Raw genomic sequence first — 16,307 nt, 5'->3', positions numbered from 1 at the left:
AGGCGCCTGTAGTCCCAGCTACTTGGGAGGCTGAGGCAGGAGAATGGCGTGAACCCAGGAGATGGAGTTTGCAGTGAGCCGATATCGTGCCACTGCACTCCAGCCTGGGTGACAGAGGGAGACTCCGTCTCAAAAAATAAAACAAACAAACAAACAAACAGAAAATAACAATAATGAGGCTAGGCACTGTGGCTCACACCTGTAATCCCAGTACTTTGGGAGGCCAAAGTGGACAGATCATTTGAGCTCAGGAGTTCGAGACCAGCCTGACCAACATGGAGAAACCCTGTCTCTACTAAAAATACAAATTAGCCAGGCATGGTGGCCCATACCTGTAATCCCAGCTACTTGGGACGCTAAGGCAGGACAATCACTTGAACCCGGGAGGCAGAGGTTGTGGTGAGCCAAGATCGTGCCATTGCACTCCAGCCTGGGCAACAAGAGCAAAACTCCATCTCAAAAAATAAAAATAAAAAAATACAAAAAATTGTCTGGGCGTGGTGGCGGGCCCCTGTAGTTCCAGCTACTCAGGAGGCTAAGGTGGGAGATTGCTTGAGCTAGGGAGGCGGAGGCTGCAGTGAGCTGAGACCCTGCCACTGCACTTCAGCCTGGGTGACAGAGCGAGACCCTGTCTCAAAACAAAACAACAAAAACAAACATGCCCATTTGTAACCAAGATCCCACTCCTGACACCACATCCAGGGGAAGCAAGAGCTCTGCAAGCTGGCCCAGCAGCAGGGGCCCTCACAGTAGCCCCCTGTTCACATGGACCAGTCCATTCGCAGCAAGGGCCAGATCTGACTCTGCACAGACCCTCTGGGATTCCGCTTATGTGAAAGCCCGAAACAGGCCCCGCTGGCCCTGGCAATGTAGTCACTGCAGGGCTGACTTGGGGTTGAGCGCGCCGCCAGGGGCTGGAACTCCCCGCTCGGACCTGTGGTGGTTCACGGTCTTCGATGGGTAAGAATTCCCCACGCTGCCTCTGAAGATTGGTTTCTTTACTGTATGAATGATACACCCAAATAAAACATTTACTATCTCCCCAAAAATGCACTCGGGAGGGAGAGGCCTGGACCTTAGCTCCACCATCACGAGCCCAGAAGGGGTGGCGGCCCCAGGGGAGGGAGGTGCCAGGAGGTGGGAACTGTGCGGCTGGGGTGGGAGTGGGGGCTCGGAGGTGAGGGTCAGCCCCGGGATTTCCTCCGGCCCCGCGTGCTCCTCCCGCCAGTCCCGTGGCTTCGCCGGGCGCCCTGCGTTGGGGGCTGGCATGGGGGACGCGGAGCGAGCGAAGTGAGCGAGCTGGGTAGGTCCTGCGGCGAAGTCACCCGAAGCCCGAGCGAAATCAAGAGGCGGCGGCGGCGCAGGCAGCGCTTTTTAGCCGGGCGGAGGCGCCCCCTGTATCCCTGTGCGTGGCGGTCTCGGACCTCGGGGCGTGCGCTCAGCCCCGGGCGGGTTTGGCAGCGGGCGGGGCGCCGGGGCTGGGGCTCTGGGGGCCAGCGCGGTCCTCCCCGCGCGCTCCGGGGCCGTACGCCGCCCCCCTGCGGGCAGCGAGGGCCCCGAGTAGCCGGGCGGCCAGCAGGAGCTCCGCGCCCTGCAGCAGCACCACCGCGATTGCGTAGCCGCCCGAGGCCGCCAGGTTCGCGCGCAGCCACCGCCGGAGCGGCGGGCCGCAGCCCTCCAGGTACACCACTCTCTGAGCTGCGTCCGCATCCAGGCGCAGGACCCCGAAGCCGCACTGGTCGTTGACAGAGGCTCCATCTTCGCGGGGGTCGATGCAGCAGGAGGCGGGAAGGCTGCAGGCCTGCACCCCGGGGGAGCTGCAGTTAAAGTACCTGCAAGGCGCATGGAATCGTCAGTTCTGGCGGGGAGGGCCCGCTCTTCTGGGACCAGGCACAGAGGCGAATGTGGCCTACCCACCTTCACCCTTCCATGGCCACACAGGCACATGCACACACGTGCATACGCCCTCATATTCGCACACACCTGCACACACGGACACACACAGCACCTGGCTCTCTATAACGTATCCCTGTGCACGGCAGTCCTCTGCGCTTGCAGGTAGGGGTGGTGGCTGTGTTGACTAGCAGGAGGATATTTAATGAGACGGTTGAAGGGGGAACAGACAAGCATTGATAAGAGGACCTCCCTCCGCAGAGGCTGCTGAGCTCATTGAGAAGGTAGAGTTGGAGCAGGGGAGGGTGGATGGAACTCTGACAGAGGCTTCTGGAATGGTCCACAGGTCTTACTGGGAAGAGCAAGGGCTTGAGAGGCAGTACCCGGCAGCGACAGAAAGCAGGGGTGGGGGAGGAGCTCCCAGGGTAGCTAGGGAGTGTTGATCTCATCACAGCCCAGGTCAGGCAGTCCCCAGGTGCCCTAGGCATCCACTGATGTCTGGGGCTCTGCACACGGGCCCAGCAGACCTGCAGGCTCATCCCCATGCCCTCTCCACTCTAGAAGAGTATGCCCCACTTAGGCAGGGGATGGGGTCGAGGCCAGCAGCAGACGTGGCATCACGACACTCTAGGGGGGCTGCCACCAACCCAGTCACACGTGGCCAAAAACCAACCTATGTGGTGCTTTGCAGAGTCTGGAAGGACCCGCCTGTTAGCCACTGCTGGGTCCCAATGGCCAGTTTTCAGGGTCGCCTATGACTTCATCTCTTGTGTTCAGCTGCCCCTGGATACATGCACCAAGAAGGCTTGGGAGACAGAGTGCATATCGTCTGTCCTGGGTGTGGCATGGAGAGTAGGTGCTGCTTGGGGTGTGCATGCAGTGGGTATAGCTGATAAAACAGACAGCTACCCTCTTTGCAGTGAGCCGAGATTGAGCCACTGCACTCCAGCCTGGGCGAGAGGGAGACTCCATCTCAAACAAACAAACAAACAAACAAACAAAAAGACAGCTACCCTTGAGCAGAATATAAGAAAATCCTGCACTGGCTCCTAAATGCACGGCGTTTAATGACACTCACGGTGGAGGGAAACTATGGAGTCAGATTCCAGAATAATGTCCTGAATTCACCTAAAAGTCATTTTCTTTTTTTTTTTTTTTTGAGACAGAGTCTCCCTCCGTCGCCCAGGCTGGAGTACAGTGGGGCGATCTCGGCTCACTGCAAGCTCCGCCTCCCGGGTTCACGCCATTCTCCTGCCTCAGCCTCCTGAGTAGCTGGGACTATAGGCGCCCGCCACCACACCTGGCTAATTTTTTCTATTTTTTAGTAGAGACGGGGTTTCATTGTGTTAGCCAGGATGGTCTTGATCTCCTGACCTCGTGATCCGCCCGCCTTGGCCTTCCAAAGTGCTAGGATTACAGGCGTGAGCCACCGCGCCCGGCCTTTTTTTTTTTGAGATGGATTCTCACTCTGTTGCCCATGCTGGAGTGCAGTGGTGCTGTTTTGGCTGCAACCTCCACCTCCTGGATTCAAGTCATTCTCCTGCCTCAGCCTCCTGAGTAGCTGGGATTACAGGTGCCTGCCACCATGCCTGGCTAATTTTTGTATTTTTAGTAGAGATGGGGTTTCACCATGTTGGCCAGGCTGGTCTTGAACTCCTGACTTCAGGTGATCCGCCTACCTCAGCCTCCCAAAGTGCTGGGATTACAGGTGTGAGTCATCGTGCCCAGCAGAAAAATGACTTTCTAAGTTTGTGGGCTCAGCTTCTCAACTAAGCTCCTGGGTAGTCCTCCTGGCCCTGGCGGGGGGAACAGAGTCACGTTGCACGTTGTGGGGGCCGCAGGGCTGATTGGGGCCCTGAGCCCATGGAACAAGGAGAGGCAAGCACCCCTATACCTTGTGTGCATGACAAGTGTGTGTATGAACATGTTTGAGTGTGAGTGTGTGCCTGAGTGTGAGGCTGTTTTGTGTGTGCACGAGAACATGTTCATGTCAGTGTAGAGGAGTGTGTAGGTGTGTGTCCACACACGTGAAACCTGTGAGCACAAGACGTGCCAGTGTGGATATGCGTGTACATGTGGGTATACGTGTGCATGCATGTGGGCATGCACGAATGAGTATGTACGTGTGAGTGACTGTGTGTACACGCACAAGGGTGTGTGGCCTCTGCGACCCTGTGGTGGCCCTGTCCCTCGCCCACTCCAAGACTCACAGGTTCTGCTGCCAGTCCTGGTAGGAGGCAGCTCCGCAGCACCTCAGCCCGAGCTGGACTTGGTCGAGGAGGAAGCGCAGGTCTGGGTCGTCCTGGTAGTGGGCGATGGCCACACGCAGGGTGTGCTCCAGGCTGTCTTGCAGCGGGCCCCAGAGGGCCACCACCAGGGCCCCCGCCACGGCCTCAAGCACCAGGAAGGCAAGGATGCCCCCGGAGAAGCCACGTAACAGGCAGGTGTTCTCACAGAGGGCGCCCAGGCAGCCAGCCAGGCTCACTGCGCTGACCACCAGCCCTCCCAGTGCCAGCCCCAGCATGGGGTCTGCGGGCAGAGGCCCCCCCAGATCACTTCCCAGAGACCCCTTGACAGCCAGGCCCCAGAGCCCGATGGCCAGGGCCAGCAGCCCCAGCAGGGAGAAGGGGAAGTTGGAGAGGAAGATCAGATACTTGACGCAGTTGCTCCCTGGGGAGAGGGAAGGGGCTGGTCCTTTCCTGGGGGTGCCACTCAAGGCCTGGTGCTTGGTCTCCGGGGGACAGCAGCTGCAGCCCCAGGCCTCCGCCTGGTCCTCCCTGGGCACTGGACCTAGGCAGCCTGAGGTGGGTGGACTGTGCACAGAGAGGGGCTTCTGGCCTGCAGTTTCCTGCAGAGGGAAGAGGAACAGGGTGAGACCGCATTCACCCAGACTCTGTGACAACTGGTGAGGGGTCAGGGAAGAGCATGGTGGCAGAGCCTTCGAGGGATGGGAGGATGCCGGATGGCGGAGGGCAGCACTGGAGCTCAGAGATGCGGACAGCCAGGGGCAGGGGGCCCTCAGGGCCGTCCCGCTCGGTTGAGCAGCAGAAGGGGCAGTGAGGGTCCCAGCTCTGGTGGGACCCCACCTTTAGAACAGGGTGATGAGCAGACCCTGAAAGGCTGTGGTGAAGACCAAGCAGGGCGGTGCTCAGTGAACACACCCACTCCCTCCTGGTCCTATGCGTGGGTGTCTGCGGCCTCCCCGGGTCAGGGTCGCCCTGGCTTTCCCGCAGCACACAGGCGGGGCTGCGTCCCCAGAGTTTGAAACAGCGTCTGCGTGGATCAGTCTGTGTGTGCCTGCAGCATGGAACTTGTGTAGAGAGGCTTCCTCACCAGCCACAGGGGCTGGCCCACATGGCTGCCCTTTTCTTTCCCCTCTGAAACCAGTCCTCACATCCCAGCACCCATTCTTCGGCCCCACCAACAGCCCGCACTGAGTGTGGACATGGCACTGGGCCCTGCTGCCGAGGACAGGACAGTGCCCTGCCCAACAGGCTCCCAGGACAGGGAGGAGGGTGCCCAAGAGCCCAGGGAGACCGTCTGGGGGCTGCAGGGCCTTCAGAGGGGACCCCCTGGCCCACTGGCAGGAAAGGCCTGCTGGTCTCTCTCTGTGGGGGAAGAGGCAGCCCCGCAGGTGCCCAGTTCTGCCGGGAAGAGTTTTTTAAAAAAGGAGAATAAGAAGCTATGGCCGGGCTGGATGTTGTGGCTCACGCCTGTCATCCCAGCACTTTGGGAGGCTGAGGTGGGTGGGTCACCTGAGGTCGGGAATTCGAGACCAGCCTGACCAACGTGGAGAAACCTCATCTCTACTAAAAAAAAAAAAAAAAAAAAAAAAATTAGCCGGGCGTGGTGGCACACACCTGTAATCCCAGCTACTTGGGAGGCTGAAGCAGGAGAATCGCTTGAACCCAGGAGGTGGAGGTTGCACGAGCAGGAGGCAGAGGTTGCATGAGCAGAGATCGCGTGACTGCACTCCAGCCTGGGTGACAGAGCGAGACTCCATCTCAAAAAATAAATAAATAATAAAAAGCAGCCATGGCTGTGTGCTGGGCAAGGATCCCATTCCAATCCTGTTTCACCAGGAAGAAGCTGATCGCAGCGTCAGGCTCTCAGCTCACTGCAGCCTCAAACTCCTGGGCTCAAGCCATCCTTCCTCCTCAGCCTCCTGAGTAGCTGGGACTACAGGCACTGCCACCATGTCCCGGTAATTTTTTAAAATTATTTTTTGTAGGCCGGGCACGGTGGCTCATGCCTGTAATCCCAGCACTTTGGGAGGCTGAGGCCGGTGGATCACGAGGTCAGGAGATCGAGACCATCCTAGCCAACATGGTAAAACCCTGTCTCGACTAAAAAAAATTAGTTGGGTGTGGTGGCATGTGCCTGTAATCCCAGCTACTCAGCAGGCTGAGGCATGTGAATTGCTTGAACCCAGGAGGGGGAGGTTGCAGTGAGCTGAGGTTGTGCCACTGCACTCCAGCCTGGTGACAGAGCGAGACTCCATCTAAATATATATATATATATATATAATATTTTGTAGAGACAGGGTCTCGCTACATTGCCCAAGCTGGTCTTGAACTCCTGGGCTCACGCAATCTTCCCTCCTCAGCCTCCTAAAGTGCTGGGATTACAGGAGTGAGCCACTGTGCCCGGCCCCAGAGGAGGGTTATTTATCACCCCCAAGACCTCAACAAGTCACTAGAAGCAAAAGGACAGGCTGTCAGTGCCTGGTTGGCCAGACTGGGGCCAATGGGGGCCAGAGGCCGTTGGAGGCTGGCTGCAAGGGACATTTGCCTTCACCCCCTCCTGCACCCTGAGCCAAAGATTGCCCCCAAGGCCCTCAGGGAGATCCGGCAGATCCCTTGACCAGAGGCCAGCATGGGGCTGAGAGAACTGTGCAGTGGGGAAGGGGGAGGGGGCTGCCTAGAACCACCCCCTCAACCCAATCTCAGCATTGAGGTGTGGGGTGGCACCAGGGGCAGGGGTGGGTGTGAACCCAGCCCAGGGACTTCCCTTAGGACTTCAGGGCTGGGGACATCTCCAACCTCGGGGCAAGGCCACTTGGCACGGCTCACCTGGGACAGTAAGGGGCTCCTCTCCCCCTCCTCCATCCTTGACGCTGGAACAGAAAGCCCCCAGCACAGGCGCCGGGAGAGGTTCGCTGGCTCCTCTGTGGCTGGGCTGCTGGGCTGGTCCTGACTGCGGCCCTGGGCTAGTCTGTGAACAGTGCAGCCCTGGGCATGGGAATGGGGGAGGTGCGAGCCCCACCCAGATGCCGGAGTCACAGTTGAGTCATGTGAAGAATCACGTTTTAGAGCTTAAGGAGGCCTCTGCTTGTGGAGATATATTTCTCCCCAGCCCTGGCTCTGTGGGTCCCCTAAGCTCAGCGCAGGTGTGACTCAGGCAGGCATGTTTGGGTGCCAGCCTTGTGGCTCTCACTGCAGCCCCCCATGCGGACTTCAGCTCTGCAGGGTCAGCAGCCGCTCCATCAGCTCCCAACCAGGGAATCAGACCCTGGTAAATTGGTTCACAACCCCAATCCCAAGAGACCCATGGGCAGCCCCAGCGCCAATCTATCCCCCGGCTTGTTCACTGCACGAATGAAACAGCGTCCCCCCACCAGATCACCTCCTTCCTTGTTTTTGTTTTTGTTTTTGAGACTGAGTTTCGCTCTTGTTGCCCAGGCTGGAGTGCAATGGCGCAATCTCGGCTCACTGCAACCTCGCCTCCCGGGACTACAGATGTACGCCACCTTGCCTCACTAATTTTTGAATTTTTTTGTAGAGACAGGGTCCTGCTGTGCTGCCCAGGCTGGTCTTGAACTCCTGGACTCAAGTGATTCTCCTGCCTTGGCCTTCCAAAGTGCTGGGATTACAGGCTGGAGCCACTGTGCCCGGACTCAGCCACCAACACTCTCAGCAGTCCAAAGAGGTGGTCTGGGTGGTGCAGCACAGCAGGCAATGTACCGATGGAGCAGGCAGAGGGTTTCAGGCGCGCGTAAGACGCCTGGGTGGGAGCACACCCGGCAAGTTTTAGGAGGAAAGGTCACCTGGCTGTGTGGGGCAAGCAGAGATGGGGGTGGGAGGGAGGTCCATGAGGTGACAGGGCTGGATCAGGTGAGGCCTTGAAGGCCACTCTGAGTCTTCAGATCTTCCTCGGAGAAGTGGGATGTGCTGCAGGTGGGAAGTCGGGGCGAGGACCAGAGCTGCAGGCTGAGCTTCTGGGCTCCAGCTTCCCTTCACCTCCCCAAAGGTGACAAACCCAACCTCATGGGCCCTGCAGCAGCTCCACGGCCAGGGTCACAGTCACAGGGACTGTCCACGGCCTCCATCTCAGTCTGTTCTAAGGATGGGTAACCTTTTTTTTTTTGAGACAAGAGTCTCGCTCTGTTGCTGAGGCTGGAATGCAGTGGCGCAATTTTGACTCACCGCAACCTCTGCCTCCTGGGTTCAAGCGATGCTCCTGCCTCGGCCTCCTGAGTAACTAGGATTGCAGGCGCCACACCTGACTGATTTTGTATTTTTAGTAGAGATGGGGTTTCACCATGTTGGCCAGTCTGGTCTCGACCTCCTGACCTCAAGTGATCTGCCCGCCTCCTCCTCCCAAAGTGCTGGGATTACAGGCGTGAGCCACCACGCCCGGCCAAAGTCTGGGTAATCTTTTAATGAAACGATCATCATCTACCACTGTTATGGCTGAATTGTGCCCCTTACATTCTTATGATAAAGTTCCAGCCCCCCGGACCTCAGAATGGGACTTGGAGACAGGGCCTTTAAAGGCCATTAGGGGCTGGGCGCGGTAGCTCACACCTGTAATCCCAGCACTTAGGGAGGCCCAGGCAGGCGGATCACGAGGTCAGGAGATTGAGACCAGCCTGGCCAACATAGTGAGACCCTGTCTCTACTAAAAGTACAAAAAATTAGCTGGGCATCGTGGCGCATGCCTGTAATCCCAGCTACTCGGGAGGCTGAGGCAGGGGAATTGCTGGGACCCAGGAGGCAGAGGTTGCAGTGAGCCGAGATGGTGCTGCTGCACTCCAGCCTGGTGACAGAGCAAGACTCCATCCCTAAATAAATAAATAAGTGCCATTAGCGTGGGCCCTAATCCAACATCCTTACAAGAAAATTGGGACACATGGTGGGACACATGGAGAGACACGAGGGATGTGTGCACAGAAGAAAAAACGTGAGGTCTCGGGGAGAAGCTGCCATCGTCGAGCTAAGGAGAGAGGTATAAGAAGAAACCTGGCTGGGTACAGCGGCTTATGCCTGTAATCTAAGCACTTTGGGAGGCTGAGATGGGTGGATTGATTGAACCTAGTAGTAGTTAGAGACCAGCCTGGGTAACACAGCAAGATCCCGTCTCTACTAAAAATACAAAAAGTTAGCCAGGTGTGATTGTAAGCACTTGTGGTCCCAGCTACTCAGGAGGCTGAGGTGGGAGTATCATCTGAGCCTGGGAAGTCGGGGCTACAGTGAGCCACGATTGTGCCACTGCACTCCAGCCTCGGCAATGAGAGTGAGACCCCAGTCTTTTCTTTTTTTTTTTTTTTTTGAGACGGAGTCTTGCTCTGTCGCCCAGGCTGGAGTACAGTGGGGCGATCTCGGCTCACTGCAAGCTCTGCCTCCCGGGTTCACGCCATTCTCCTGCCTCAGCTTCCCGAGTAGCTGGGACTACAGGCACCCGACACCACGCCCGGCTAATTTTTTTTTAATTTTTAATAGAGACAGGGTTTCACCGTATTAGCCAGGATGGTCTCGATCTCCTGACTTCGTGATCCACCTGCCTCGGCCTCTCAAAGTGCTGGGATTACAGGCGTGAGCCACCACGCCTGGCCAAGACCCCAGCCTTAAAAGAAAAAAAAAAGAAGAAAACAAAGGAGAAACCACGTCTACTGACACCTTGATCTGGGATTCTAACTTCCAGGACTGTTAGGAAGTAATTCCAGGCCGGGCATGGTGGCTCATGCCTATAATCCCAGCACTTTGGGAGGCTGAGGCGGGTGGATCACGAGGTCAGGAGATCGAGACCAGCCTTACCAACATGGTGAAACCCTGTCTCTACTAAAGATATAAAAATTAGCCAGGCGTGGTAGCGCACGCTTGTAATCTCAGCTACTCAGGAGGCTGAGGCAGGAGAATCGCTTGAACCCACGAGGCGGAGGTTGCAGTGAGCTGGGATTGCGCCATTGCACTCCAACCTGGGCGACAGAGGGAGATCCGACTCAAAAAAAAAAAAAAGAAAAGTAATTCCAAACCACCACCCAGTCTGTGAGAGATTTTGTTGTGTTATATTTTCTTATAACTGAGATAATTATTACAGTTAAAGAGATCGGACTTAACTGAACCCATCTTGCTTCTAACCTCCAAGCTGTCCTTGTTCATTCCTGGGTGTAGGCTGAAATAACTTCGGGAGGCGCTTAGTTTATAGTTTAGCTTTGAAACAAAGATGATAACAGCCCTTTGCAAAACAAACTCCCTTCCTACCTGGGGACAAGACTGCCTTTTCAGGACTAACAAATTAGCCATAAGATTAGAAATTATGGTTTAGGAGTCATGTAGCTGGAGGCTACAAGATTCTAAACCTCCCAAATTGCTTCTCAGGATAACATCACTATTAAAAAACAGATCAGTGCTTGAGATATTTTGCAGACTCTGCACTCCATGGATCAGCTGGCACCACCCAGATTGATAAACTGGCTCATATCTTGTGGCCCCCACCCAGGAACCGACTCAGCACAAGAGGACAGTTTTGACTCCCTATCATTTCACCTCTGACCCAACCAATCAACACTCCCTACTTTCTGACCCCATACCCACCAAATTATCCTTAAAACCGCGGATCCCCAGCCGGGCATGGTGGCTCACATCTATAGTCCCAGCACTTTGGGGAGGCCCAGGTGGGCAGATCACCTGAGGTGATCTTGAACTCCTGAGGGAGTTCAAGACCAGCCTGACCAACATGGAGAAACTCCGTCTCTATGAAAAATACAAAATTAGCCAGGCATGGTAGTGTGCGCCTGTAGTCCCAGCTACCCGGGAGGCTGAGGCAGGAGAATCACTGGAACCCAGGAGGTGGAGGTTGCAGTGAGCCGAGATCACGCCACTGCACTCCAGTGTGGGTGACAGAGTGAGATTCGGACTCAAAAACAAAAAACAAAAAACAAAAAACTCTGATCCCTGAATTCTCAAGGACACTGATTTTTTTTGAGTAGTAATAAAACCTCAGTAACCTGTACAAGCTGGCTCTGTGTGAATTAAACTCTTTATTGCAATTCCCCTGTCTTGATAAAGTCTAGGCAGTGGGCAGGGACAATATGTTGGGTAGTTACAATGGCACCCTGAGCAAACTAATACAATTACTAACATAATTTAATCAATTAATGAAATTTAACATAGTTTAAAAAAACTGTCACGGTAATTGTGATGTTGTGAAATATGTATACATTTAGTCTTCCGGTTTCCTGGCATCCAACTCCAAAAATCCTTAGAATCTGTGATGTGATGTCTTTTTTTTTTTTTTTTTTGAGATGAAGTCTCACTCTGTTGCCCAGACTGGAGTGCAGTGGCACCAACTCGGTTCATTCTAACCTCCGCCTCTTCGCTTCAAGAGATTCTCCGGCCTCAGACTCCCGAGTAGCTGGGATTACAGGTGCCCGCCACCACGCCCAGTTAATTTTTGTATTTTTAGTAGAGATGGGGTTTCACCACGTTGGTCAGGCTGGTCTTGAACTCCTGACCTCAGGTGATCCACCTGCCTCGGCCTCCCAAAGTGCTGGGATTACAGGCGTGAGCCACCGCGTATGGCCTAATTTTGTATTTTGAGTAGAGACGGGGTTTCACCATTTTGGCCAGGCTGGTCTCGAACTTTTGACCTCAGGTGATCCGTCCACCTTGGCTTCCCAAAATGCTGGGATTACAGGTATGAGCCATCGCGCCCGGCCTGAAATGCAGTTTAAACTCATTTGTTTTTCTTATGTTAAATTTAAAAAATACTTAAAAAAAAAAACATGAAGGTGTGATCCTGCCTTCCTGAAATTGTTTCTCTACTTACCTGTGCATGGAGAGAAGATTGGAATGCTGTTTCCCCAATTATAATACGCTATAATACGCAGCAGTAGTTATTTTTGGGTGAGACTTCGGATGCTCGCCTTTGCTTCCTTTTTGGACTTTCCTGTGCCGCTTGGGTTTCCGAGGACGAGCATAAGTAATCTCAGGCGCATCTTTCCAAAATCCCCACCTCCAGTTGCAGGGATGGCGGGGGCGGGTCAGCGGCCCCGCCCTGCGCATGCGTCGAGCCGTTGGTGGGGCCGGAACCTGGTTTCCCGGCCTCGCGCCCGAGGGGAGCGTATTGAGCGAGGCACCGGGACGTCGGCGGCTGGCGGAGCCGGGCGGGCGAAGCTGGAGCGGCGGTGGCGGCGGCGTAGGGAGGCCGGGGCCGGGGCTGAGGCCGCGGCCGGGTCTGCGAGGCCCTTGGGGCGGCAGGCGGCGGCGGCCCGGGGCTCGAGCCCGGAGGCAGGAGCAGCCGCCATGGCCGAGAGCATCGTGAGTGCGGCGGCCGGGCGGGAGCGGGGACGCCGGGATGAGGCAGCAGATTTGCCGGCCTCGGCCTGTGGGGGAGGCGGGCCTGCCGGCCCCGCGACTCGGCCCCTTTCCCTTCTCTCGCCAGGGCTTTCTCTGTAGTGGCTGGGCCCCTCTCGGGGACTTTCACCCCCCTCGGCTGCTTCCCGTCCCTGTCCCTCCCCGGAGGACTTACGACCCCGGTTGCCCGCCCTGGGCAGGGAAAGGCCGAGCCTTTCTAAGCAGGGAGAATGGATTGTGGCGAAGAGAAACCGCCCTCCTTCCCCACCCGTTTCCCGGCTCCAGGAGACTTCCTGGTCTAATTCCAGGGACTCCCAGCCAGTCCTGCCCCTCTCAGAGCCAGGGACACCTCTTATCCTAATCTCCCTCTGATTCTCTCCTCCTGCTCTCCCCCTTCCCAGCAAGTGCCTTGTCATGAGTCACTAAGGAGAGCAGCTCTGCAGACGGGGACGTTACAGAGCTCCCTCCCCACCAGAAGACCTGGGAAAATGAAAACACAGTAACTTGCCGGCTTTGCTCCTTGCTTGGAAGGACAACTTGACAATTCCTCTTTAAAAGGAATGTTGTAAATGATGTTGATTTCACTTTTTACCTGAAATTGTCGGCCCGGCGCAGTGGCTCACGCCTGTGATGTCAGCACTTTGGGAGGCCGAGGCGGGTGGATCACCTGGGGTCAGGAGTTCGAGACCATCCTGGCCAACATGGCAAAATCTTGTCTCTACTAAAAATACAAAAAATTAGCCGGGCGTCATGGCGCACTGTAATCCCAGGTACTTAGGAGGCTGAGGCAGGAGAATTGCTTGAACCCGGGAGGTGGAGGTTACAGTGAGCTGAGATCCCTCCATGGCACTCCAGCCTGGGCTATAGAGCGAGACTGCGTCTCAAAAAAAAAAAAAAAAAAAATTGTCACACACTCCGCCTTAACGTAAAAAATATCAGTGACAAATCAGAGAAAACCAGTCCCTCGTTAAGTTGTGAGAAGTTTCTCCCCAAAAGTAAATGTGATGGGAAAAAAACTAACTGACCATTGGACAGGAGCATTTTGGTTAATATTAAGGAAGATTTGGGATTTCTGGCGGAAGCTTAGCAGTATTGGGTGAAGAGTAATGTTCATACTGTAGCATTGTGACAATCTCTGCAGTTTTGCCAGGTGTTGTCTAGAATAGGTCTCCAGGCCCCGCGCGGTGACTCACACCTGTAATCCCAGCACTTCGGGAAGCCCAGGTGGGTGGATCACCTGAGGTCAGGAGTTCAAGACCAGCCTGGACAACATAGTGAGCCTAGGTGGCGTCACTGGACTCCACCCTGGGCGACAGAATGAGACTGTCTCACACACACAAACAAATGGGTCTCCAGGAGAACCGAGCACTTATGTGCAAGGCTTTTCTCTGGTGGTTCCATCATCTCTCCAGTCAGGGGCCCTCTTGGTGCCTCCATGTTTCCCAACCTGGAGATGAGTGGAATGAATATATGGCCCAGGAGAAACTTAGGAAACGTCGACTCCTTTTTTTTTTTTTTTTTTTTACCTTATTTTATTTTTTTGAGATGGAGTCTCACTCTGTCGCCCAGGCTGGAGTTCAGTGGTGCGATCTCTGCTTACTGCAACCTCCGCCTCTTGGGTTCAAGAAATTCTCCTGCCTCAGCCGAGTAGCTGGGGTTGCAGGTGCTCGCCAACACGCATGGCTGATTTCTTTTTTATTTTTAGTGGTGATGGGGTTTCACCGTGTTGGCCAGGTTGATCTCGAACTTCTGACCTCGTGATCCGCCCGCCTTGGCATACCAAAATGCTGGGATTGCAGGCATAAGCCACCGCACCTGGCCTTTAAATCTTTTTAATTAAAAAAATTTTTTTATAGAGATGAGGTCTTTACTATGTTGCACAGGCTGGTCTCTGAGCTCGAGAGATCCTCCTACCTTGGGGTCCCAAAATTGCTAGTATTACAGCCCTGAGCTACCATGCCCGGCCAAGAAACCTTTGACTCCTTTGAAAAATAAAATGTGGCCATGCAGTGGCTCACGCCTGTAATCCCAGCACTTTGGGAGGCCGAGGCGGGCGGATCACGAGGTCAGGAGTTCAAGACTGGCCTGACCAACATGGTGAAACCCTGTCTCTACTAAAAATAAAAAATTAGCCGGGTGTGGTGGCATGCATCTGTTATCCCAGCTACTCTGGAGGTTGAGGGAGGGGAATCGCTCAAACCCGGGAGGTGGAGGTTGCAGTGAGCCCAGATTGCGCCACTGCACTCCAGCCTGGGCGACAGAGCAAGACTGTCTCAAAAAAAAAAAAAAAAAAAGTGTTAATCATTGGTGACTTTGCCTAGAAATAGGTTAGGAATTAGCACTGAAACCTTCTTTCAAACTACCTTTGTACTTTTAACTGAGTTAAAATAACCATTGAGAAGTGAAAAGTGTTTCAGACAAGGCCATTTTTTTTTCCCACTAGTGTATAAGGCTAGGCTCTCATTGACAGCATTGGATCTCGTTGAATGTCTCAGATTGTGAGGAATTAAAACACTCTTCTTTTGAAATTGATTTAAAAAGTTATTTTGAATTTAAGGAAGAGATCTTTTGAAAAGTTTCTCGGCTGGGCATGGTGGCTCACACCTGTAATCCCAGCACTTTGAGAGGCCGAGGCAGGTGAATAATGAGGTCAGGAGTTGAGACCAGCCTGGCCGACATGGTGAAACCACGTCTTTACTAAAAATACAAAAATTAGGGCGTGGCGGCTCACGTTTGTAATCCCAGCACTTTGGGAGGCCGAGGCAGGTGGATTGCCTGAGCTCAGGAGTTTGAGACCAGCCTGGGCAACATGGTGGAACCCCACGTCTACTAAAAAAAAAAAATACAAAAAATTAACCGGGCGTGGTGGCGTGCACCTGTAGTCCCAGCCACTCAGGAGGCTGAGGCAGAAAAGTTAGAACCCGGGAGGCGGAGATTGCAGTGAGCCGAGATCGCACCACTGCACTCCAGCCTGGGTGACAGAGTGAGACTCTTAAAAAAAAAAAAAAAAAAAAAAAAAATTAGCTGGGCGCGGTGGCGGGCGCCTATAATCCCAGCTACTTGGGAGGCTGAGGCAGGAGAATTGCTTGAACTCGGCAGGCAAAGGTTGCAGTGAACCGAGATCGTGCCATCGCACTCCCACTCCGGGTGACAGAGCAGGACTCTGTCTTGGGGGGGAGAAAAGAGTTTCTGTGGGTTTAACTGTATCTCACCAGTTCTTCAACTTCCCCAAGAAGCGTTCTAGTCTTATTTTCTTATAAATAGGGAAACTTAAGTTACCAAGAGGCTGTGTGTTCATGTTGTCAGGTCTGTCTCTTCCTGTGTATTTCATTTTGTAGTCTGTGTCAGAGGCTAGGCCAGAACTTTCCATCGTACAAATTATGTTTGTCTCTTGTTAAATACTGGAGTTGGCCTTGGAAACCTGGACTCCCATCTTCTGTGGTAGAGGATCAAGTAGGATGACTTCTTCACCTTAGAATTCTGCAGCCTGAACCATTTAGCTCTGTAAAGAATGGCGGTAACATGCTCTTGTTCCAGAATCATCGTTTGAAGGAACATTCACATGTTCCCCTTCATTAGAACAGAGCTTTCCTTTTTAAGATAGCTAAGTGTTGGCAGACAGATTTTAGAAACAAATAAGTGGAAGTATTTACCTAATGCTATATATTGTGAAAACGTTTTTCTGGGGTATTGAATCTAGAATGAAGTATACTAGACGTTAGAAGTATAAAGAATTGTATTTCTTTTCTTTTTTTTTTTTTTTTTTGAGACGGAGTCTTGCTCTGTCGCCCAGGCTGGAGTGCAGTGGCGCGATCTGCTCACCACAAGCTCTGCCTC

The 16,307-nt window shown here is 54.2% G+C and overlaps 2 protein-coding genes across 4 annotated transcripts in view; one reads left to right on the top strand and one right to left on the bottom strand.

The window, feature by feature from the left end:
* Positions 1 to 983: 983 nt before the first annotated feature.
* On the bottom strand, positions 984 to 12,154 carry TSPAN10 (tetraspanin 10). Its single transcript, XM_024350653.3, has 4 exons — positions 11,944 to 12,154; positions 6,966 to 7,107; positions 4,104 to 4,741; positions 984 to 1,832 (listed from the first exon to the last, which is right to left on the bottom strand). The coding sequence occupies exons 1-4, from the start codon at positions 11,949 to 11,951 to the stop codon at positions 1,439 to 1,441; spliced, it is 1,182 nt and encodes a 393-aa protein (XP_024206421.1). The 5' UTR covers positions 11,952 to 12,154; the 3' UTR covers positions 984 to 1,438.
* An 83-nt stretch (positions 12,155 to 12,237) lies between these two features.
* Positions 12,238 to 16,307, top strand: part of NPLOC4 (NPL4 homolog, ubiquitin recognition factor) — an 80,178-nt gene continuing 76,108 nt past the window's right edge. The window contains exon 1 of one of the 3 annotated variants that reach the window (XM_003315770.6): positions 12,238 to 12,434. In XM_003315770.6, coding sequence (XP_003315818.1) covers positions 12,420 to 12,434 — 15 coding nt within the window. In that variant the 5' untranslated portion in view covers positions 12,238 to 12,419. Of the gene's footprint in view, positions 12,435 to 13,113; positions 13,241 to 16,307 lie in introns of those variants that run through there. The other 2 variants (XM_009433499.5, XM_063799429.1) reach the window with 2 other exon arrangements.

This window comes from Pan troglodytes, chromosome 19 (assembly GCF_028858775.2).
Source record: "Pan troglodytes isolate AG18354 chromosome 19, NHGRI_mPanTro3-v2.0_pri, whole genome shotgun sequence".
Classification (NCBI taxonomy): domain Eukaryota; kingdom Metazoa; phylum Chordata; class Mammalia; order Primates; family Hominidae; genus Pan; species Pan troglodytes.
Note: the sequence above shows the minus strand (reverse complement) of the source record. Positions and strands in the feature narration are given on the sequence as shown.